Below are 23,404 nucleotides of genomic sequence, written 5' to 3'. Positions count from 1 at the left end.
CAGACTAGAAGATCCCTGGGTAATGTGAGCTTGTGACTTTTATTTTTTTAAGATTTAGTTATTTAAATGCAGAGTTAGAGAGGGATAGCTAGAGACTCTCCATCCTGCTGGTTCATTCCTCAGATGGCTTCGGTGGCCAGAACTGGACCAAGCCAAAGCCAGAAACTTCATCCAGGACTCTCACATGGGTTCGAGGGCCCAAGTGCTTGGGCCATCCTCTCCTGTGTTCCCAGGTACATTAGCAGGAAGCTGGATTAGAGGTGGAGCAACTAAGATGCAAACCGGAGCCCACATGGATGCTGGTGTTACAGGCAGTGGCTTAACCTATTACGCTATAACACTGTACAGAGCTTGTAACTTTTAAAAGAAACTTTACATCTGTCTAAATTAGGATTTGCAAATCTGGAAGAGCTTGAAGCAGGGCATTAAAGGTGACATCTGAGGCTGGTCTTGTGGCATAATTGATTCAACTGCCACTTGCAACACCAGCATCCCGTATCTTTGCATATTGAAGTGCTGGCTGTTCACTTCCGCTCCAGCTCCCTGCAGTTGTGCCTGAGAAAACAACAAGTGCCTTGTCCCCTTGGCTAGCTGTGGGGATGGCGCCCAGCTGTGGGGCAGGGCAGCGGTGGGCAGGCTGGGGCTTTTAGGGGTACACAGATGTGGTCATTCCCTACCTTGGGCTCGTGCTCTGGTGCCTGGGGGTGCAGCACCAGATTCCACTGTGTGGGCTTTGCTCTGCTGGTCCTGGCTTCCTGGCAGTGACTCCAGTGCAGGGCCCGGCCCTCAGCCCTGGGCCTGACAGCACTCCTGACTACCCACCCCTGCCTAATGCTTGTCTGACATGCCTGCCTCATAGCACAATTTATTGTGAAACACACATTTGGGATGAATTCAGTGGGTCACTTCCTGGAGGGGTTGTTAGTGTTGTAAAATGGTAACAGTGGAAGTCAGAGTGGGGAGACACTAAAAGGAATAACCTTTTAAAATAGGGTTTATTTATTTATTTGAAAATTACAGAGGAAGACAGATCTTCCATCTTCTGATTCACTCCCCAGATAGCCATAATGGATGGAGCTGAGCTGAACCAAAGGCAGGAGCCAGGATCCTGGAACTTCTTTTTGGGTCTCCCACATGGATGCACGGAACTGAGCTATCCTCCACTGCATCCCTAGGCACATTAGCAGGGAGCTGGATGGGAAGTGGAGCAGCTGGGATTTCAGCTGGTGTCCATGTGGGGTGCTGGTGTTATTGGAAGCAGTGATTTGATGTGCCCCTCAAAGGAGCCTTTCAAAATCATAACCAGAGGCAAGCAAAGGGGTCTTCTTGTCATAGCCTGTTTGTTTTCTACATCCTCCAAGCCGGGGACATGCCACTCCCCTTGTCTAATGAGTGCAGTGGGAAGCGAGGGCTTCCTACAGCTGGGTCTGACTTGGGTGATTTTTTTTTTTCCTTTACAACTCAGCAACTGTATCTGTGGCATGTGACAGGATGCTATGAAACACGATGCGGTGCAGAGTGGTTGCATCAAACTCATTACCTCTGTCACCTTGTGTAGCTGTTGCTTTTTTGTGGTGAGAACACCTAAAATCTATTTTCTTAGCATTTTTTTAAACATCCTAAGGCTGTGGGCCTCGTGATTAGCTTCAACTCCCTTCAGCGGGTTTCCCTGGCAAGGAAGTGGCAGGGCCAGCGCAGGGGCCTGCTGGCAGCTGGGGCTGGAGTGCCTGGTGGGTCAGCTCCATGTTTCCTGTCTGATGTTGCACAACAGAGCAGGTGCATCGATGTTGCATCTCTTTGGGGAGTGAATAACTGAAGTGGCCATGTTTTTTGTCAGGTGGGACAGTCAGCTCTTGGAGTCTGCCCTGCGCCTGGGAGCCTGGCTGTCTTTGAGTGAGCTCTTGTTTGCCTCCTGTGTGCCGGGCGGAGGGCTTTTGTTTGGTCTGTGGGTTGAATTACTGGTCTGATTTGCCCCTGACTTCAGACTGTAGACCTTAGCCTGCACTCCCCTCTCTTGCTCTTGTTAGGGAAAACACAAAACCACAAAACCCTGAAGTCACAATCGCCTATCCTCCCTTTAATCTGTAGACTTGTTGTCTGGCATTTTGTCCCTGCCAGTCTCAATTCCCTCTGCATCATGAATAAAGCTGAGGCACTTGCGTCTTCGTTTTTTTTCTTAGCTAGTCATGGAAGCCTCAGGTGCTGGAGCATACGTCAAAAAGTTCTTTGAAAATGGAGTTACAGATGAGTTCCTTTTGGTGCCGACATGTTTGGAATTTGTTCAGTTTTCCCATGAACTTTGTGAGGTATCCTGTAACATACTGCAGTTCGTTTTCCTGCCTGGACCTGATTTATGGTGTAGCAAGCTGCACACATTGAACTTACCCTAGAGTGGTCATCATGAGTTTTTCTGTCACTGTTGTGTGGTTTGTCACAGGCCAGGGGGAACCCCTGTGCTGCGTCACTGATAAGAACGTTGCCGAGTGTGTGTTTGTACGTGTGGACATAAAGGGTATTTTTTTTAAACTTTGATTTCCTTCCTCTGACACGTCCCCTCTTTTTGAAATTGTGTTATGCTCCCACACATCTGCACAAGATGTAAATCTTCTCAACTCTCTCTTACAGCTGTACCCCAGAATTAAACCAAGACAAAGAAGCCTGGCCTGAAACTGCCACCTTTTACGTAATGAGCAGTTAGTCTTTGTTGTCACTAAGAAGTAATAAGATTGTTTTCGGTGAAGATTTTGTGAGACTTACATAAATGACAACGTAGCATGGAAGCAGTGAAGAGTGCGTTCTGGAGGAAGATGAAGGATTGAGGACTTGGCCACACGTGGAGCACATCCCTGTGAAGGACTGGTGAGCCGAGCCGCTCTGTCGAGTGCTCAGGCGCACCGTGGGGTTCCTGTTCTCTGCAAGAAATAGGACCCTTCCGTGGGTGTTGTCAGCACCCATCCCTGTCCCAGCTCTTGCCAGAAGGTAGTGGTACTACTGTGGCACCGTTAGCAACCCCTCCAGGAACTGGCCCACGGGCTGCGAGGTGCCCTCCACAGGTGCACTGAGGAACTGCAGCTTGTCAGTGAGCAATAACTTTATGTATGAATTCTTGTAGCGTTTTGGTAATGAAACATGTATTTGGAATACTGGAACTAAGCTACACTACCTAATCTAAATTAGATTTAGTTTTGTTTTAGGCTGAATTCAAATCTGTATTTATTGTTTTTTGTTTTGTATCTTGGAAATTAGAAACTTGCTGTAGGCTTACTCGTACTATTTGTCAAGGTCATAGATGAGTTGAAAAACAATTGTAATAAACTTTTTTGACTCGGAGCTGTCCGCTGGCCTGTGTTTTTCCCGCCATAAGCAGCCTTATTTGTTTGAAGGTCACAGCTATTGAGACGTCTTCCCAGCTGAGGAACAGCTACTTGGTGCAGGTATGTGTGTTACAATAAGATTTCTCATGTAACTGAATGTGAGAAGTGCTTCTTTGCTTACCAAAAATGCTACAATTTGCAGTTCATAAGTGCTGGTGATCTTTGAATAGAAATAAGGGGTTTTTTTTTGTTTGTTTTTGAGATTTTAGAGGCCATGGTGATAGACGACTCTTGGTACTTTATCTGGAACTTTTGGTCGACTGGGAGTGGCCTCCGTTTGTTTGCTTATGGAATTACATGTCTTGATTTACGCAGTGAAAATTTCTGTAGACGTGTGTCTGCCACTCTGTTAGTGTGTTACCGAGTCTGGGGCTTAGTTTGGAACATATTTCTTATTTATTTTTTAAAAGACTTGTTTTTATCTGTTTGAAAGGCAGAGTTACAGAAAGAGAAAGCTCTTCCATCTGCTGATTCACTCCCCAAATAGCCACAATGGCTGCAGGGGTAGGCCCGGCCAAAGCCAGAAGCCAGGACTTCTTCCGGGTCTTGACTGTGGATACAGGGGCCCAGGCACTCGGACCATCCTCCGATGCTTTCCTAGGAGGATTAGCAGGGAGCTGGATCGGAAGTGAAGCAGCTAGACCGATAACCTGTGCCTATACAGGCTGCATGTGCTGGCTTAACCAGCCGTGCCACTGTACTCCCCACAGAACTTTTTTTTTTTTTGAAAAATGGAAGATACAAATGAATAACCATGCAAGATTACTTCTTAATGCATTTTGTGAGTAGCTGAATGGTAACAAAGAGAACATATTAGGCCTTTCAGAGGAGTGGAGAGGGAGCTGTAACATGACCAAGGCGCCAGCAGTCATGTGATAGGTACAGCTCTCGACAAGTCCTTGGCTGCATCTCCCCAGCTGCCTGCTCAGTGTCCTGTAGCCAGGGTTGTCAGTCCCAGCACTGACCGAGGTGCTACTGTAAGGGGCTTTTCAGATCCACTCAGCTAATCCAATCCACTTATCCACTCACCTTAAACCAGGGCGATGAGATTCGCCTGGATTATCCCCGTGGGCTCAGGCCGCTATGTGAGCCCTGCTGAGGTCAGCCAGACTTGGATGGAAGGGACTGCACGCGCCATTGCTGGCTCTGAAGGTCAAGGGAGAGTGGAGGCCAGCAAGGAAGCAGCCAGTGAGGCCCGGCCCCACAGGGCGGTGAGCTCTGCCCGCCAACATGTAGGCCTGGGCTATGGGGGGTTCCAATCCCCAGGGTCAGGAGAGCGTGGGTATTGTTTCAAGCCTCTAAATTGGTGTTTGCTGCCGTCACGACATGAAGGGATCCCGCCGGGCGCTAGTTCTGAGCTGTGTCTTTGGCTGTGACCCTTAACCGCTCTAAGCCAGGTTTTTCTACTCTGAGCCATGCAGTCTGATGTCATTGTCTCTGCGAACTTCAGGGTCATGAGAAAAACCATCCCATGGGCTATGTGTGAGGGTGCTCGGTAAATTAATGAATTATACACATGCATGATAAGAGGAGATGGGAAAATGAGGCAAGTGATACTATGTTTTATGTTCCTTAACTCTAAACTTAGAATGCCATAGTTTCCTTAATTTTTGTCTTACTGTCAAACTATCCTTTAAGGAATATTACAAAGTACAGAGAAAGGCTCTGGGGGAGGAGGAGGAGCACCCTGAGACACTGTTAACACATGGACCTTTTTTTTTTTTTTTAGGATTTATTTTTCTTATTGGAAAGTCAGATTTACGAAGAGAAGGAGAGACAAAGATCCTCCACACACTGGGTCAGTCCCTAAGTGGCTGCAACAGCTTGAGTTGAGCTGGTTCAAATCTAGGAGCCAGGAGCCTCTTCCAGGTCTCTTCATGGGTGGAGGATCCCAAGGCTTTGAGCCATCCTTTGCTGCTTTCCCAGGTCACAAGCAGGGAGCTGGATGGGAAGTGGAACAGCCAGGACACAAATCGTCACCTGTATGGAATTCCAGTGCTTGCGAGGTAAGGGTTTAGCCAATTGTGAGGTAAGGGACCTCTCTATGTATAGTCTTCTCCTGGGCAGCAGGAGGAGCAGGGACCAAGGGGATGCAGCTTGTTAGGGATGAGGAGAGGTATTCAAGGCAGCAGGTAGGCCCAAGGAGACCAGGGCTGCTGAGCATGGGTAGGATTTGGCGTTAGGTCCAGGGTGGCCTGTGGCTGAGTGCGCGGTAGGCCAAGGGCCACCTGGGACCACCAAGAGGCCACAGAATGGAGCTTGAAGAGGACAGCTGCTCAGGATGCTCTGCCTGTAGGAAGGGCAGTGAGCAGGAGGACAAGAGCTGTGCACAGACACACAGAAGAGGCACAGGAGTGCCGGGCTAAGATAGGACTGCAGCAGCGCACAGCAGGATCGGCTGGGAGGCAGCTGCAGCTGGGGCAGAAAGCTGGGGGGGGCGGGGTTGTTTTGCTTTGTTTTACTTATTTGTTTATTTGAACGAATTACACATAGAAAGGAAGAGAGAATTTCTCATTTGCTGATGTATTTATTCCCTAAGTGGCCACTGTGACCAGGGCTGGGCCAGGCTGAAGCCAGGAGCTTCTTCGAGGTTCCAAACACCAGAGACACATCCTCAGCTGCTTTCCCAGGCCGTTAGCAGAGAACTGGACTGGAAGTGGAGCATCCAGGACTTGAATCAGCACCCATTTGGGATGCTGGCATTGCTGGCGGCAACGTTTCCTACTGTGCTTCCCTGGAAAGCAGGCACTGACAGATGTGTTCTGTGGGGAGCAGCTGCTGGTTGTTTTCCAGATTTGTTTTCTTAGATTTGCCAAGATTCACATTTACGATCGTCCTCAATGTCCTCCTGACCTTGGCTTCGTGGCTTCCTCAGATATCTGCGGGTACGTGGGTCGCTTAACGTAAAATGGAACCTACTTGCATAGAACCTGGACACTTCCTGCTGTATGTGTCGGCTCGTCTCTGGAGGACTTATCCCTGGAAAGCAGTTGTCGTGCTGTGTCATTTAGGGAACACAGAGGGCCTATCCGTGTTCAGTGCAGGTTCTCGCCTGCTGATTCTGTACCTGGGTTGACTTGCTGATGGTCTAGCACCCCCAAACCCGGAGACTGCCTGTGCCTTCTTGCTTTTTTTGTCATCTCATATTGCAGCTAAGAGAGGTGTTTAAAATGAAGTCAAAATCTAGGGCAGCTCTCCAGTGTGCAGCTGGAGGGGTGTTGCACTAGCCGCCCACCCTGCCTCTGCCCTTGGGAAGGGCCTGCCTTCCACCTGCTCTGTGGCGTTGTGGCTGGTTTCTGGAGATACTTCCAGCCCTGTTCCCATCTCCCCCCTCACCTTGGACCACTTGGTTCCTGGTTTTAAGCACTTTTGTCACCACCTGCAATTCCTTTGTCCCCTGGTCTTTCAGCCACCCTTCCCATGCCCACCCTCAGTCCATTCCAACAGCTATCTGCAACCTGGCGATTAAACAGAAAACACACACCCAAACAGCCTGCAGCTACTCCCCGAGCCTGGATCCTGCAGCTCCACGCAGCAAGCCAGAGCCTGACTCCCCTGAGTTGCGTCTGGGAAAAGCATCTTGTTTCAGGGAACAGCAGGTGGCACCTGCCCACCACGTCATCTTCCCTCTTTCCCATCATTTAGGATTCCTCTCAGGTCACCTGCAGCAGGGCAGCGACTCCCTCAGAAACCAGCGAGAGGCAGAGGCTAGAACTGCGGCCACATTATCAGAAACCTTCAGAGTTCCTGGTAGGAATCTCGGTAAGATGCCATTTCCTCTCAAAATAAGGAACCCTAGAATGATGCAACCATAAATCATCCCACAGTTCACCCTACCCTTGGGGAAGGAAAACACAGCCAAGTGTTAAGGTTGTCCAGGTGACTTTATTCAATGGTATGTTTGGAAGAAGATAAGGCAACAGGGCGGTGTGCCTATTACATTGCTAGCAGTTTCCTAAGGTCAAGCCAGGAAACAAGCTTGTGTCATTTCCAGGACTGACCCCTAAGCGGTATCCCCTATGCACAGACACATGTACATGGTTTTGAGGCAGCCAGGGACTTGCTGGGCCCTTCCTGGGAGCCAGCCTGCAAAGTGGACACGTGGTTCTGCTGTGCAGCTTCAGCTGGTCAGGAGTAGAACTGCGTCGGGCCGTGTAAGACAAAGTGTGGCAGGAAGGCCAGAGATACTCGGGTGTGAGAGCAGTTCACGGTTCCCCATCAGCGGCATGTACAGGTCCTCCCTTGTTTAAGTCGCACAGTGGAGCCCTACTTTCCCATAGGGGCTCCAGAATCCATGTCGAGGGGGCTTCCTGTTGTGGCCTCCTGCCCAGCTTTCTTGGGGAATTGCAAGGTGGGGCTGCTGTCTGGCAAATGCTGTTGCATGTTTAAATTTCAAGTTACCTGAACTGTCCCAGCAAGGGCCTCCCTCACGTCCTCTGAGACTGACTTCATTGCTCTGTTGTTGGATACTTCCCTGCGTTTTTGTTTTTTTCTGGCTTAATATTGCTATCAGTAGGAAAGTTTTTAAAGGTAAAAAGTGAGCACTGTTTCTCTGAGTTTATCAAGGATTAAGTAGCTCACTTGCATTTAGTATAATGATATGCAAATCTTTGATACGTAAAAGTTGGGCTATCTCAAGTAACAGTGTGTTCAGCTATACTCATTGGCTTCAGTAGATGTTTCCATACTTGAAGGTCCAGAGACAGGTGTTCCTTCGTGCAACTTCTTGGCTGCTTTTCTTGTCAATGAGACATCCTCAGGCAGAGTCCTTGTAACTTCAAAGTACTGAGAAACAGAGCCACTGTGAGGGAGGAAAAAAACCAAGTCAGCACAAAGTCAAGGCGGTGTGAGCTCCGGGGGATGCTTGGGCAGGCTCGTCACTGCAGCCCCGGGGCACTGACATCCTCTCCAGCAGCCTCCTGCAGCCTGGCTCTTACAGGGCTGTCCACATCAAAAAGAAACTCAAGCGACATACTAAGGAGTGTTTTCCTGCCTCTGATCCAGGATGCATTCAGAACTTAGTTTGGAGCAGGTTCTGTGATAGTGGCTGTTAATGCTCCCCATGTCAGCAGTCCTTACTGCAGTGCCAGTTCGAATCCTGGCTGGTGCACTAGAAAGTGCAGTTCTCTGCTAATGTACCGGAAGGCAGTGGATGATGACCCGCCTGCATGGGAGACCCAGGTGGAGTTCAGGCTCCTGGCTTCGGCCTGGCCCAGCCCTAGCCATTACAGCCATATAGGGAGTAAACCAGCAAAAAAGATTTCTCCACCACTTTCCTGTGCTGTCTCTCATTCTACTTTTCAACTTTTTAAAGATTTATCTGAAAGGCAGAGAATTAACTGATTGAGAAGGGGAGACAGAGATCTTCCATCCACTGTTGAATGCCCTAAATGGCCACAGTGGTCAAAGTGAGCTAGGCTGTTGCGAAGCCTGGAGCTACCGGGTCTCCCATGTAGCTACCAGGACCCAAGGACTTGAGCCATCCTCTGCTGCTTTCCCAAACCAATGGCAAGGAGTTGGGTCAGAAGTGGAGCAGCTGGGACTTCCACTGTGCCCATATGGGATGGTAGGGCTGCAGGTGGACACACAACCTGCCATAACATAGTGTCAGTCCCTTGAATCTTTTTTAAATACAAGTTAGTGTGGGTTGTGGATGTCTCTGAAATGGATGGTGTTCAACCTTGGATTTACACTGGAGTCTGAGGGGCCTTGAAAGCAAGTTCTGATGAGGTTGGTGTGAGATGCACCCTGGGTACCAGGACTCTGTCACAGCTCCCAGGTGGCATGACCTGCTGCCGCTGTGCAAACCACTGCAGCCTGAGGGGACAGCCTGTGCATGTGGGGCTCTAGTCTCTGGGAACTGAGGCTCGGGATTGGGACAGAGTGGCGGGAAACTGAGCAGGCCAGTGAGAACACAACTGAGCTGTGGTGGAACACAATATCCACCAGGTAGGGTAGAGAACGGAGTTTCCAGGGCTCGACACGCAATGGGTTTTGTCTCACATTGTATGACGTCTTGACTGCTGTCTCAGGTAGGGATGTGGCCTAGGCCCCGTGTGGGCTTGAGGAGGATTATGTTGTTGGAGCCAGCCAAACTATTTTCAGTTGGCCAAGGAAACTTTGCTGACTTCCTCCAGAATTCAGATTTCAAAAGGAGTTGCCAGGTCTTTAGACCTGCATGCAACCTTGTGCCATTACCTGGGGACAGGCCTGGCGTCTGGGCTGTCCCCACCCCACCCTGGCCTTGCAGCACCAGCTGTGGTGATGGGAGGCTGTCCCACTTGGCTTCTCTGAGAGGAGGACTCAGTGTTGTCAGGATGCCTAGAGAACATTGCGTGCTTGCTTTTGTGTGTGAAACTTGTTTACTATTGTCAGTTTTATTTTAAACAGGGAAATGGAGAGAACTAATTCGCTCAGAAGGTATTTTAGGTAGACTGTCCTAAGAGTGACAGATCTTAACACTGAACTTGAATACCACCCCCTGGGTCTCTGTGTGTTAAATTGCACTTCCTAGGCAGCGTCCTGCAGCTTCGCTCTGCCTCGTGTCCTGCATGCTGCTCCCTGCTCTGCAGGTGGCTGGGAGGCAAGGGCACTGGGGGACTTCGCAGCTCACTGCAGGCTTCAATCCAATAGACTAAAAGGTTTTCAAGCATTCAAGGCAGAGCCCGCAACCCCCCACCCTTTTCTCCTAGTCCCACTGGCTTACAGAGATGAGGTCGAGCTGTATCATGCCGGTGTTGTCGGGGTCCAGCTGCTTAAATATCTCTGTGGAGGGAGCAGGAGACAACAGTGAGTGCCCCTAAAGGGAGGCCCCTCACCCCTCCGGGTGCTGCCGCCAGCTGTCACTTCTTCCCTCCTTCCCCAAGTTAATCAGGTGGGAATCGCATCCCCAACTCTGGCTCAGCTCGTGTTGCTCAGGCTTTACTGCCCCGAGCACCGGGGCGTGCCTTTTCCCCAACAGCCACTTACTGAAGAGTGTTTCCAGTCGCACCAGACACCGGACGAAGTTGTCGAAGTCGATGATGAGCTGGTCGTCGGCAAAGCGAGCGACGATGACCTCATGGAGTTGGCAGGGCAGCTTGAAGCCTGGAGGTGAACGACAAGCTGATGACTGAGCCAGAGCCGCACCTGGTGGCTGGGGAGCCAGGTAGCAGCTGGGCTCACAGAGCTGACCTCCTGACCCCACACCTCTAGGTCCCCGGGCCGCACTCGGCGAGATTGCTCTGATTCTGCAGAGCTAGCTCCTGCCGCTCCGTCATTTCCCCATGGCTCACTGTCACCCTACTTCCCGCTATGACCATGCTTCTCAAGTCCTGGCTGTTCTGGGTACGTGTGCAGACTGCATGGTAAGCTGGTGCAAGGTCCCCTCTGTCTGCAGTGCAGTACTTAGAAGCAGGCCTGAGGCTGCGGGGCACACAGCCCCGCCTTGCAGCCATATGAAGCGGTGCCCAGTAAGGCCAGCGGGCTGGCTGGTGAGAGGAAGGGACAAGTGTGTCTTTCCAGGTAAGCAGCCTTAGCCACCAGGCTGCCTCGGACCACACACAGGTGAGAGCAGCACCCCAGGAGCCTGGGAGGCCCGTCGCACCTTGGATTGCTTGAACTTGGGTTCTTGTCCAAGCTGAGAGAAACATGTGTTTTGTTTACTCCATGGTTATTGGGGATCCTTGCTGTGACGTTATGTCCCAGGGAGGGGCCTGGCATTGGGCCTTGAGGCCAGTTTTCACTCAGGTGTCTGCAGCCCTTATGGGCGCATTTGGTTGAAGTCCTGGCTTCACTCCTCATTTCTGTTTCCTGCTAATGCCTGCTCTGGGAGGCAGCTGTTAACAGCTCGAGTAGCTTGGGTCCCTGCCACTCACATGGGAGACCCAGAAGTGGTCCCAGGTTCTTGGCCTCAGCTTGGCCTAGCCTTAGCTGAGGGCATTTGGAAATAAGCCAGCAAATGAGAGATCTCTGTTTCCCTGCCTTTCAAATAAAATTAAAATAAATACAAGTTTTAAAAATAACGGGGGCTGGCAGTGTAGTGCCGTGGGTTAAGCTGCAGCTGGTGACTGACATGCCATATCAGACTGCTCGTTCAAGTTCTGCTCCACTTCCAATCTAACTTCCTGGGAAGGCAGCATATGATGCCCTGTGAGCTCGCACTGCTGCCACTCATGTGGGAGACCTGGATGGAGATGCTGGTTCCTGGCTTCAGCCTCTCCCAGTTCTCAAGGGGAGTGCATCAGCAGATGGACGATTCTTCTCTAATGCCTTGCTTATCAAATAAATAAATCTTTTAAAAAGACTCATTTTTATTTGAAAAATTTTAGAAGGAGAGAGGGGTATCAAGGTGTGTTCCATGAGCAGGTTCATTCCCCAGACAGCTGCAACAGCTGGAATTGGGCTGGTCTGAAACCAGGAGTCCAGAACTTGTGGGTCCCCCACATGGATGAGGAGGCCTTTGGGCTATCTTCTGCTGCTTTCCCAGGCCATTAGCAGGGAGCTGGATCAGAAGTGGAGCATCCGAGACTTGAACTGGCAGCCATATGGGATGCCAACAATGCAGGAAGAGGCTTAACCATACTATACCATGGTATGTCCCCTAAATAAACAAATCTTAAGAATGAAAACACAGCAGTCTTCCGCTCTGCTGGTCTACTCCAAAGTTGTGTCCTTTTATTGCTAATTCTGCCAGGGCTTACCCAGGATTGAGCTGAGAAACCATCTGTGCCTGATCCCCTCTGCTGGGGGAAGTCTGTGGGGAACTGGCATCACCCAGCTGCCCTGACAGGCTGTGACAAAGGGAACTGGGATGGAGGGAAGCAGAGGTGCCAGAGGCTGCATTTAATTTTGCCCATTAGTCTTTGAAAGGATGTGTTTGCATCCAAGCAGCATCTACTCTGCAGCTCACCAACTTCTGCGTATCATGCCATAGTGCACACGAGTTCCACAGAGAGAACAGTTATGCAGGGTTACCTGCTGCTTCTAGAGCTTTCCGCATCTCATAGGAATTCATGGTGCCAGACCTGTCGACGTCAATTTCCCGGTAAATTTTCTGGAACATGAGAAAGCAGTTGGAAGAACAGTGAACCAAAGCAAAAACAGGTGGCAGGGGACTGAGCTCTGTGGCGTGTGCTGACAGGGAGGAGAGTTTCCAGGGTCCTGCCTGCAGACCTGGGAGCATCTCCTGTGCTCCAGCCTTAAACAGCTGCTGGTGTGCTGGTGTGTGCTGGCCAGCAACCTGGGGCCTGTGAGAATGTCTTACATAATTGCTATGCTTGAGCTGTCACAAATTTGAACCGCAGAGGCCCCACAGCCTTTTCAAGAACCCTGAACAGTGGCCTGTAGGTGACCATTTGAAGGCCCACTTTGTTGCATCCCTTTGACCTGTTGTAACTCCTCCTGGGCTGCCTTAGAGAGGCGTTCCCAGGTTCCACCGTGCCCTCCCACCCGCCTACCTGGTATTTCTGAATCTTCGTCCAGAGAACGTAGAACTCCTTGAGTCCCAGCTTGCCGCTCCCATCCGACTGCCCCGAGTCAAGGAAAGCTCTGGGAGCTCCCGGACCACCTAGAGAGGGGGTTGCCTGGCCCATCCTCCCAACCAGGTCTAGGGGGTGTCCCAGCACACCCACGAGACAGTGCTGTGCAGGCACTGCCAACCCTGTACAGCTGGCAGCAACTGCCAACACACAGACTGCTGCTAAGAATGAGCCATCAAACGATACGCGGGCCTCCTGATGCTGTCTCGCTTTATGCCCTGGTGGTTTCTGAGTGTTACTTGGAATGTTCCCAAGAGGCCTTTGGGGAGGGGAGCTGCATCATATGGGTGTGTGCTGATAGCTCCCCAAGGGGAATGCGCACAAGCCCAGAACATGCCCACCACTGCTTCTCACTGAGCACTGGAAACCCGGGGATGCGGACTGTATTGGCTTGCCTTAGGGACAGGTGAGTGGCCCGGGAAAGAGCCCCATAGCAAGAGGGGAAGATTTTCCTAAACAAAATCTTGACCAGGGAAAACAGAAATACTGGCTTTCAGGAGGGTCGGAGCTGTGGCACAGCAGTGGCTGCCACCTCAGATGTCCCCATCCCACATCCGCGTGCCTGGGTGTGCATCCCAGCTCTGCTTCTGGCCCAGCTTCCTGCTAATGCACACCCTGGGAGGCAGCATGTAGTGGCATGAGTAGTTGAGTTCCTGCTATTCACAAGGGAGACCCAGATTGAGTTCCAGGCTCCTGCTACTGGAGACAGAAAGGGTTGTATGGCAGGACTTTGCTGCTCAGCCTGGGGACGTGGTTGGGGGAGGCTCTTGTCTCCCTGACCAGGCAATATGGACGACAATCCTACAGCAGCTCTGCAGATCCCCCACCATGGGAGGCGCAGAGGGCCGAGGATAAAGGATACATCCAGCATGTCCACCATGATTTTGCATGTCTCGATGCTGAAGCCGTCTGTCTTGATATCTTGTCCTGAAAGACAGAAGTCTGTGACTGGGATGCCCTCTGGAGCGGTGCTTCCTACGCACCGTGTAACAGGGCCACCTCATGGGGCCAGTGGCTCCCGGGCCAGGCCCTGCGGGGGGGGTGTGTGTGTGGTTACACTGGCCTCACTGCTCTGGAGACCTGCCACAGGCACACCAGGGTTTCAATAAGCGCCTGTTAAACACGTGCATAAAAGGACGTTCAGTGACTGGCCTGAGTGTCCACAGGGTGGGAAGACACCTGTGGTTGTTGGGCAGGTATGACACTAACACCGTCACAGGAAGAGGGAAGCAGAACTGCCCACCTGCAGCCACGTGGGGAGGCTGTGTGCCCAGGTGGCTGAGGAACCCAGGAATGGAAGCTCCTGTGTCCCCTGAGGTGAGACCTGTCTCATGGTGGGCCCAGGACAAGAGACCCCTGTCACAAACATGACCCTTCCTGAGCAGCGACCTTTTTCTGTCTTGTCCTTGACGAAACCAGTTCACCTGAAAGCAGCTCCTTTGGACACCAACCCCTTCCTGGGTGTGGGCATGAGGCTTGAGTCAGTGCCAGGTAGCAGCAGGATGGGGATGGCAAGCGGGGCTGGCCCCGAGCACAGAGGCTTGGGTGACACCAACACGGCTGAATGCAGTGTGGCCCGATGCCTCCGCCCCACTCCCAGCCTCCATCTGCATGCAGACAATGAGGCTGCAGTCTCCTTGGGCTCCTGCCAGCCATGCAGCTGAGGGCCCTGTGACCTCACTGGTGCCTGGCAGCCTCACGGGCCATCACCAGCTGCCCCTGTGATGATGGGGGGAGGGTGCAGACCCAGGCCAGCCTTGGGGAAGGCCCTCACAGGGCCAGCTGTGCTCAGGCCATCCCCACTCCTGGCTGAGAGCGTCATCAATGCAGCCATCCATCCGCTCTCTGGCCACCAAGGAGCAAACCAGTTAGGCTTGGTCTCTGAGGTGCTTGTGGTTGGTTCTCTTGCCTGGGCGTGGGAGAGCCGGCTGGCCCAGGCTCCCTGTAGGCCCTGAGCAGAGGAGTTACTGTTGTCTTCTGGGGTTAGACCAGAGGCCAGGCTCCTGTCATGGATCCTGGTGGTGTCCGTAGGATCACGCCAGGACATGACACTTATATGTTCCTGATCTGTACCTGGGGCCGCCGATGGGTCAGATGCTGTCGGGTTCTTGAGATGATTTGAGGGGCAGAGAGGGTAGCGGGTATGCCTCCCTCCTCCCCAGCAGGATCAGTGGTGGTGGAAGAAAGAGCTGAACGATGCTTCCCTGTGCTTTGCTAAGCAGTAGCTCCAGGCTGAGAGGGAGTGTGAGGAACACAGCTCTCGCTCTCCATCCTCTCCCTGCCTGGGCCTTGGTCCTCCTTTATGCAGACCCTCCCACCTGAGATGCAGCAACGGTGATGGAACCTGGGGCTCAACTGGCTGGGTGGAGTGGCCGCAGTGAAGTGACATTTTCTGGCTAGTAAACAGTTCATTTAAATTCAAGATTTGGAGGAGAGATGGTCATCTCAACCCCTTAGTTTGCTTAGCAGGTGCTTATTTTCCATTCTGGGGTCCCCTCTGTATCCGTGGTTCCCCACCAGAACAGAGAATTTAGGACTCAGCACAGTGCCTTGGCTCCTGTTATCTGGGCCGACTCTGGTTTTCCTGGCAGTTTCAACTGCCTTGGAGGGCGCTGTGGACCCTCTGCCGTCTTGCCTTCTCTGAGATGCTCAGAGGGATAAGGAGCAATGTGCCCATTTTACAGATCAGGAGACAGAGAAGTTCAAATGAGTCTTCTTGTCTAGACCCCGAAAACTGGGATGGCAGGCAGATTATTTGTACAGAAACAGGGAGTCCTGGTTTGGCTACACCTGGGAAGGGCTCCCAGCTGCCCCAGCGTCCACAGAGGAAGAAGCATGATGAGGGACCAGCCACGAGGGGACACTTACTCTTCGCCAGGACTCGTCTTAGGATACTCTGTAGCTCGAAGGCGGAGATCTCCGCATCCTGTGGGCCGGACACAGACAGAGCGCCGTCAGGGCCCCATGCAGCTGGCAGAGGCCCCGTGCAGCATGCATGCAGCATGTACCCGAGGTCGGCCTTGCTTACATTAAAAGGGTAATTAAAGAATTAAGTCTTTGCAAAGCAGAGGGAGACAAAAATCTCCCATCTCCTATTCAGCCCCCAAAGGCCTGCACTAGGCGGGACCGGCCAAGGCCAGGGACCGGCGCACTTCATTTGGGTCTCCCATGTGGGTGGCAGGGACCCAAGTCCTTGAGCCACCATCTGCTGCCCTCCAGGGTCCACCTGAGCAGGAAGCTGGATGGCAAGTGGAGTAGCCAGGACCTGAACCAGGCACTCTGATGTGAGATGGGGGTTTCCTGCTGCACCCCGAGACCCACCTGCTGTTTCCTTTACATCCATCACACAGGCATAAGAGCATTCCCGGGACCCACCTCCCCTGCCAGCTGGGCAAACAGCCTCCGGAATCCATCATCGATGTCGTCGTCGCTGACAGCGATCTGCAAGGCAAGGCCCATGAGTGAGGGACAGGGCCCGAGGAGGCTGTCCCCCTCCCTCAGGGCTCTTTCCTTCACTACCAAGATCATTTCTGGACAATATGAAGCAGTAACAGGGTCAGATTCAGGAGAAAGAATGTGTGTAAACTCTGAGAAGGAATACACATTAATTTCTCATACAGTGATCTTCAGCATTCAACCCGAAGTGCCACTTAAGATCTAGTCTGATGAGGATAACTGGAATGTTCTGGAAGGATTCTGACAGCAACCAGTGATCGCGGTCCATGAGGCTGCTGGAAGCTAAGCAGGCTCTCCCTTGGGGCTATGCCCTGCAGACAGAATTCCTTCCCGTCTTTGGTGCTTTCCTGACTGAACAACTCCAGATTTGTGAAAACTGGGCCTATTTGCAAATCCCTGGCTTCTATCCCTAACAGCCCTTTAGGGTTTTACCACTGAATCGCCTTCTCAGAAACTGTGGCATCTTGCATGTCCATTGTGAAGACAAGAAAAATGAGGCTAGGGAGCTGGCACTGCTGGGCACAACAGCCACATCCCAGGCTCCTCCACACCTCTGTGCACATGGGCACACTCTACGCTGGCAGGCAGGGCCAGGGCCCGGCACGGGGGCCAGAGCCAAGGTAGGCAGCAGCCTCGTGTCCCACAACTGTGTCCTCGCTGACAACTCGTGAGCATGGAGCCCCGGGGAGTTATCGCTTGTTCCTCTGCTTTCTGCTTCTCCAGGGCAGAGTGGGTGGCATTCAAGGAGTCTACAGGTACCTCTTCAAGGTCGGCCTCAATCTCGTCGTCGACAGCTCTGGAATGGAAGGAGACGATGGGTTACTGGCAGGCAAGCCACTGCCGGAATGGTCGCACCACAGGGGATGCAGGAGGGGACGGTGGGCGGCGTGTCTGTGCCGACTCATCCCCTGACCCGCAGAGATGATCGGGGTACAGGAGGGCTCTGTGTGCTCGGGGCTCCTCTCAGCTCCCTCGGTCCCACTCGAAATGCCCGTGGCCAAGCTTCCACACTGAGACGCTACACGTAACCACTGCCTGTTCACCATGGAGCCTCAACTCCACAGTGGCGGGTTTATTCCACACACTGCTCCCTCTACTCCCTGGTGATGGGGGTTGGGCTTGGGTCCCTGGGATCTTTCCATTTCTGCACTTTTAATGGCAGAGAGTTTGAGAAGGAAATAAATCTCTTTTCTACTGGTTCACTCTTCAAATGTCTGCAACAGTCTGGGCTCAGCTGGGCTGAAGCCAGCAACAAGGAACTCCCTCCAGGTCTCCTGTGTGGGTATCAGGGACCCAAGGACTTGAGCCACCAGGGTGTGCATTAGCAGGAAGCACGATGGCCAGGACTTGAATCTCAGGACTGGTATGTGATGCTGGTATCCTGGTGTCTTAACTGCTGTGCCTAATACCCGGTCTGTCTCTGGGATCTGATGCAAGGCTACACAGTCCTGGGTGCAGCGCAGTGCATCTAGAGGAAAGGAGGGTGCCTGGGCTGGCATTTGGCACCTGGAGCAGAATGACTAGCAGCCTGGGGAGCCAAGGGGCTTGAGGATTCCCTGGGCAGTGGCTTGTGGCTGGCAAAGGAGACAGCACTGTGTTTGGTTAGCAGCAGGGTCATCCCAGAGACACTGGGTCATGTCCCCATGTCCCTGTCAGTGAGGACGGAGCTGGAGCCACCAGGATTCCTCCTGGGAGCCCAGGCGCTGAGTAGAAAGGCACCTCACCCACAGCAACTAGTCACTCACGGCCAACTGCAGTACTGGTTGTCCCTCCCTGTGGCTTCCTGCCTGCACCTGCCAGTGCCCACCTCCTCCACAGGAGCCCAAGGCCCCTCAGACACGAGCTGTGTGATCTTGGGACCTGAGCACGTGGTCTCGGTGAGGTGTCATCCTGCAATCTGGCTCTCCAGCACCCTCAGGGTTGTGGCACCTGCTCTCCCCGGCCTGTGTCCCAGCCTCCATCAGTGCTGTGACTCTGGGGCCTTCCAGTGCTTTCCATCGGCTTTACTGGCCCAAGGTGGAGTCTGTCTCTCCCATCAGGGGCCCAAGGCAGCCGCCGAGGCCACAGAAGCCAGCATGAGTGGAGGCCACATGTGGAAAGCAGCAGGAAGTTACTGGGGCAGGAAAAGGCTCCAAGAGAGCTGGGATGCAGAGAGCGAGGCAGGAGGGGAGACCCTGAGGGGGGCAGCTGTGGTGGCTCTGCTGGACCAGTGACCAGGACAGGACAGTGCCACCTGTGCCAGGAAGGGTCCCCGGGCAGAGCAGGTGGGGAGAAGGCCGGCAGCCCATGACCTACTGGTAGTCAGCTTTCTTCTCAGAGAAGATGCGCACACAGAAGTCACCGTTCTTGTTGGGCTCGAAGGTGGAAGGCACCAGGATGTACTCCCCAGGCGGCAGCTTGAAGCGGTTGAGCACCTCGCGGAGGTTGATGAAGGTGTCCGAGCGCTCCGTGGCCCGCGTGGTCAGGAAGAAGTTTTTGCCCAGGTGGATATTGGTCTGCCCCTTGAGCTGGCGAGTCCACAGGGAGGTCAAAGGATTACAAAGTCTGGAGTGTTCCAGATAAAAGACACACCCTTTGCCAGAACCCAACAGATGCCCTCTACAGGACGTAAGGGGCCCCGTCTTCTCACATGGCAGGAGCCAGGATGACCCAGGAACAGACGCAAAGACCATGTGACCTACAGGTGCCAGTCACCGACGGTGCTGTGGACAGCGGCGCCTGTCCCTGCGTGGCGAGCTGCAGCAGTCGGCAGCTGCTGAGTGTGGCATCTGAGCCAAGCCTCCTGGCATTTTCACCCACCTCCACAGTCCCCAGTGGGGGAGACAGTTGTCCCTTTACATTAAGAAGGAAACTTATGGGGCTGAAGTGTTAGCACAGCAGGTTAAGCCACCTGTGAAGCCAGCTTCTTACACTGGTGCCTGTTGGAGTCCCGGCTACTCTACCTCCTGGCTAGCTCCCTGCTAACGTGCCTGGGAAAGCAATGGAGGACAGCCCATGTGCCTGAGCCCCTGTAGCCACGTGGGCGACTGGGGGAGAAAAAAGGAAACCAAACTATGGGAATGAGGGCTAACTCATCCGAGGCCGCACACCCTGGGTGGCTGGGTCCTGGTTCTCCTGTATTCTGGTGATGCACCTCTGCCCTGGCTCTGGCTGGCCCTCAGAACCACACAGAAGGATGGCCACAGTCCTGGACTAGCCACCTGCAATGGAGCCCTGCACAGCAACTGCCCGGGACACCCTGCCCTGGGCGTAGACCAGATGGAGCTAAAACCAGGGCCCTGGAAAGCATGAAGATGCATCTTGCAGGACCCCGGCCCCTGGCCAAGCTCTGCGCCATTGCACATTTTCCGTGTTGGGTGCAGGCTGACACACAGCAGACATACCTCTTCTGGAACCTGCAAGACAAAGCAGAGAACGGGTCCTTGCTTCTCCTCCTGGGAATGCCAGTCCCCCTGCTCCATGCTGTCAACAGCTTCTGCTAAGCCCACACAGCAAGTGTACCGCATGAAACCAAAACCCAGACACAATACAGGAAGCATCTCAGCTCAGGTTGCCAGGGGGCCACAGCCACACTGCCAGCCAGGGAAAGCAGGGCAGAGCACACCCACCCTCACCGCCCCCTGGGAGGCAGCCGTGCAGCTCTGTTGCCCATGTCCCAGTGCCCTCAGCTCTAACGTGGGACCAGAGCCGTCCTCAGGTTCTTGAGCAGTTCTGGAGCAGCTGTGGCCAGGGGAAGGGCCCTGGTCTGAGGTGGGGAGAGGAGGCCCGGGCCAGCTGGGTGGGGAGCAGGGAGCCTTTGCTGGGCAAGACCAATGCTTCGGGGTTCCCAGCAGCTCCACATGCTGGCTAAGGCTGTCCCCCCAAGCCTGCTTCATGAAGGGGTCCCTTTGGGGTGCAGAATGGGCTGGGAAGGCCCCTGGGGTGGGAGGCACAGGGTAGCATCTGGCCAAACTGACCCCAAGCCACGGCCCTGCTCCTCCTTGGCCCCGCGCTGGGCCAGGGTGTCCTCCCCGCTTGGGGTGGCCGTCTGCCCTGCCCGTGCCCGCACCTCGTAGATGCCGAAGCCGATGGTGTGCATGTCCTCGCCCATCTTCCTCTGGCGCCGCCGGTGCTTCTGCATGAGGCCCACCAGGAAGGTGCAGCCAGGCTCGCCGTTGTCCTGGTCTTCGTCCTCCTCCTCCAGCTTGATCACGTACTGGGGGTTCATCCAGAAGGTCTCTGCAGCAGGAAGGGGCAGAGGGGCCGGGGCCTGAAGGGGCTGCAGGGGGCGGCCCAAATCTCCAGGGGTCCTCAGTGGGGACTCCCCTCCAAGAATCTCCTTGGCAGCTGTTTCAGGCAGTGTGGCTCTGGCGCCCCCTGGTGGTTCTTTATCCCGGGCTCTAACAGCGAGGTCCAGGACAGGCCCTACTGGCCTGGCTGAAGGGACTGCCCATTAGCCAGCCCCCAAAGCTCCATGAAACAGGTTGGGAGCGTCCTGTGCACATGGTTTGGGTTTCCCGGGCACACCCTCAGCTGCCACAACTGAGACTCAGTAGCCCAGAATCTGGTGGGAGCAGCAGCTTGTGGGTATGACAGGGGATCAGGTACTGCCTCAGCGGGCCCAGCAGAGGGCCACGTGGGTGGAGGGAGAAAGGAGGATGGTTTGTGTGTGGGGTTGCTCAGCAGTGACAGGGAGCCCTCCTAGCCCCTCGGCCCTGCCCTTACGCGGGTAGTTCCTACAGCCGCCCGCGGTGGAGCCCCGCCTCCAGTTGCCATCCATCTTGGTGAGTTTCCACTTCTTGTAGCTGTCGCTCGTGAGGGTGTCCGGGGTCAGGTTGCAGATCTCCAGGCGGGAGTAGTGCGTCAGGAAATCCCGGAGTGACATCCTGGGAAAGGGGTTACAGGGGGGACACGCTGGTCACCTGTGACCGACCTGCCACCACCATGGCCACACACGGAGCTGGGACATGGGGAGAGAAGGAGGGGGCAAGCAGGGCTACAGCTGGTGGCCGAATGGCAGGGCATGGGGTTCCCTGGCAGGACCCTGAGCTGCATGCTGTGTGCGCACACCCAGGGAGTCCTCCGGGGGACGCAGGCACACAACTGCGGGGACCGATCCCTGTACCTGCTCACCAAGGCCTGGGGGGCGGGACAGCAAGCTCCACCTGGGTTCCGAGCCTCCTCGGGGTGAGTTCCAGCGGAAGTGCACCCCTCCCCTGGGAGGTGCCCAGGTATCTGAGGTCTAGGGTCTTAGGGTGAATTAGAAAGCACAGCCAAACCAGAACCCCCATGCCTCTGTGCCCTGAACACGGCAGACTCATTTCTGCCCTGGCTTTCCCATGGGGCATCCCTTCCCTGGAGGCTGTGCGGTCTTACCAGAACTCCCCGTCTTCGTGGCGCTCCATCAGCCTCTCCCTCACCTCTGGGTCCACGGTGTTCCAATTTGGGCAGCTGGGAATGGAGGGCAGAAGGGGCATTTACACCCAGCATGGAGGGATGGCCTCCAGCCACGTGCACTCGGACCCCTGGGCAGGGGGCAGGCTCAGACCCAGGAACAGGGCAAGTGGCCCACGCAGGGCTTGGAGCCACATCTCCGTGCTCTCAGAGCATTTCAGGACACTGGGCAGATGAAAAAGGGAGCAAGGGGACGGGCTATGTTGTTCCCAAACGCCGCGCCCAGGAAGAATCCGGAAAGTGAACATGGCCCATTAGAGCAATTGGTGTCCACTGCTCAAGCCAATGGGCATGGTCGGCCTCCCCCAACCAGGAGCATCTTGGCTTGGCCTCTGCAGCTTCCCAGGAAGGCAGCCTTGGCAGGTGTCCCTCTGCCCTGGCAGAGGTTGCTGGGCATGGGTCAGGGAAATGGCAGAAGGACGAATAGGCAGCCATGAGAGGCTGCCAGGAGGGTCCCCCACAGGTGACTGATGTCCCACAGGGCTTGGAAATCAAGAGAGCCATGACTCCCTAGTCTTTGCACAAGGCTCATACCAGAGCAGAAGTGTTAGGGAAGTCCAGTAGGGAGGACATTCATGCTGGAGCCAAGGAAGGAATGGGAAAAGAATGGGCATCGTGGAGCCTGGGCCTGCAGGAGGCCAGATCCCTGAAAACCCTGCAGGTTCTGATGCCTGCCCTATGGGTCCTTGAGCAGGCCCACTGCCCACCCCATGGGTCCCTTAGTGGGCCTGACGCCCACCCCACTGGTCTCTGAGCAGGGCCACCACCTGCCCCACAGGGTCCCTGAGTGGGACAGTGTCCGTGAGTACAGAGCACAGAACCTGCCTTTCCCCATGGGACACACACCCGCCCTACCCTGGCCCAGCACCACTCACCTGTCATTCCACCTGCCTGTCCACTCCACTTCCCCCCAGGGGTTGCGGATACGAACCAGCTTTTCCAGGCCCCCAGCGCTCTCCACCTGTCAGAGGTTACGAAAGATAGGAGGTGGGGCTGGAGCACAAGCCAGGCCCAAAGTCCCCTGCAGCAGACCCAAGGGGCTGAAATCCACCAAGAAGAGGCCATTACAAGAGCAGCAGTGGCTTAACCACGCCCATCCAGGCCACCTGCTGCCTTCCAGCTTTGGAGCCTGGGAATGAAAGTTCCCAGTGCCCCCCTCACAAGACAGGGTGGGTGACCCAACTACTGCTGGACGCCCGAGGAGTGCACAAATGGTGTCCAGGAGTGGCCTCTGCTCCCTACTGGCTGCAGGGGCACTTCTGTCCCAGGAGCTTGGAGCAGCTCTCCCACCTGATGAAGGAAGGGGGGTGGGAACTGGCCCTGGGGAGAGGGAGAGGGCTGAGAAAGAATATTCTAGGCAAGTGGAAAAACCTAAGCACATGGGGCCAGTGTATCTGTGGTGCCAACACCTCATATGGTGCTGATTTAAGTCCTGGCTGCTCCACTTCTCATCTAGCTCACTGCCTGTGGCTTGGGAAGGCAGCAGAGAACAGCTCAAAGCCTTGGGACTTTGCACCACATGGGAGACCCGGAAGAAGCTCCTGGCTTTGGATCAGCTAAGCTCTGGATGTTGCGATCATCTAGGGAGTGGACTAGTGGGTGGAAGATCTGTCTCTACCTCTC

General features: G+C 54.3%; 2 protein-coding genes across 6 annotated transcripts in view; one reads left to right on the top strand and one right to left on the bottom strand.

The window, feature by feature from the left end:
• TP53BP2 (tumor protein p53 binding protein 2) overlaps positions 1-3,330 on the top strand; it is a 59,788-nt gene extending 56,458 nt beyond the window's left edge. For all 5 annotated transcript variants that reach the window (XM_058669222.1, XM_058669221.1, XM_058669219.1 and 2 more), the window contains one exon: positions 2,626-3,330. In XM_058669222.1, coding sequence (XP_058525205.1) covers positions 2,626-2,667 — 42 coding nt within the window. In that variant the 3' untranslated portion in view covers positions 2,668-3,330. The remainder of the gene's footprint in view (positions 1-2,625) is intronic.
• Positions 3,331-7,239: 3,909 nt separating this feature from the next.
• The window catches only part of CAPN2 (calpain 2), a 47,166-nt gene continuing 31,001 nt past the window's right edge, over positions 7,240-23,404 (bottom strand). The window contains exons 7-21 of the mRNA XM_004578613.3: positions 22,657-22,742; positions 21,704-21,778; positions 21,053-21,213; positions 20,397-20,566; positions 19,732-19,743; positions 18,644-18,855; positions 17,108-17,144; positions 16,268-16,333; positions 15,761-15,818; positions 13,755-13,819; positions 12,812-12,880; positions 12,330-12,408; positions 10,344-10,460; positions 10,081-10,139; positions 7,240-8,175 (exon numbers count right to left, since the gene is read on the bottom strand). Coding sequence (XP_004578670.1) covers positions 8,152-8,175; positions 10,081-10,139; positions 10,344-10,460; positions 12,330-12,408; positions 12,812-12,880; positions 13,755-13,819; positions 15,761-15,818; positions 16,268-16,333; positions 17,108-17,144; positions 18,644-18,855; positions 19,732-19,743; positions 20,397-20,566; positions 21,053-21,213; positions 21,704-21,778; positions 22,657-22,742 — 1,290 coding nt within the window. The 3' untranslated portion in view covers positions 7,240-8,151. The remainder of the gene's footprint in view (positions 8,176-10,080; positions 10,140-10,343; positions 10,461-12,329; positions 12,409-12,811; positions 12,881-13,754; positions 13,820-15,760; positions 15,819-16,267; positions 16,334-17,107; positions 17,145-18,643; positions 18,856-19,731; positions 19,744-20,396; positions 20,567-21,052; positions 21,214-21,703; positions 21,779-22,656; positions 22,743-23,404) is intronic.

The sequence above is a fragment of the Ochotona princeps genome, chromosome 10, assembly GCF_030435755.1.
Source record: "Ochotona princeps isolate mOchPri1 chromosome 10, mOchPri1.hap1, whole genome shotgun sequence".
In the NCBI taxonomy this organism is placed as follows: domain Eukaryota; kingdom Metazoa; phylum Chordata; class Mammalia; order Lagomorpha; family Ochotonidae; genus Ochotona; species Ochotona princeps.
This window is presented reverse-complemented; position numbering and strand designations above follow the sequence as displayed.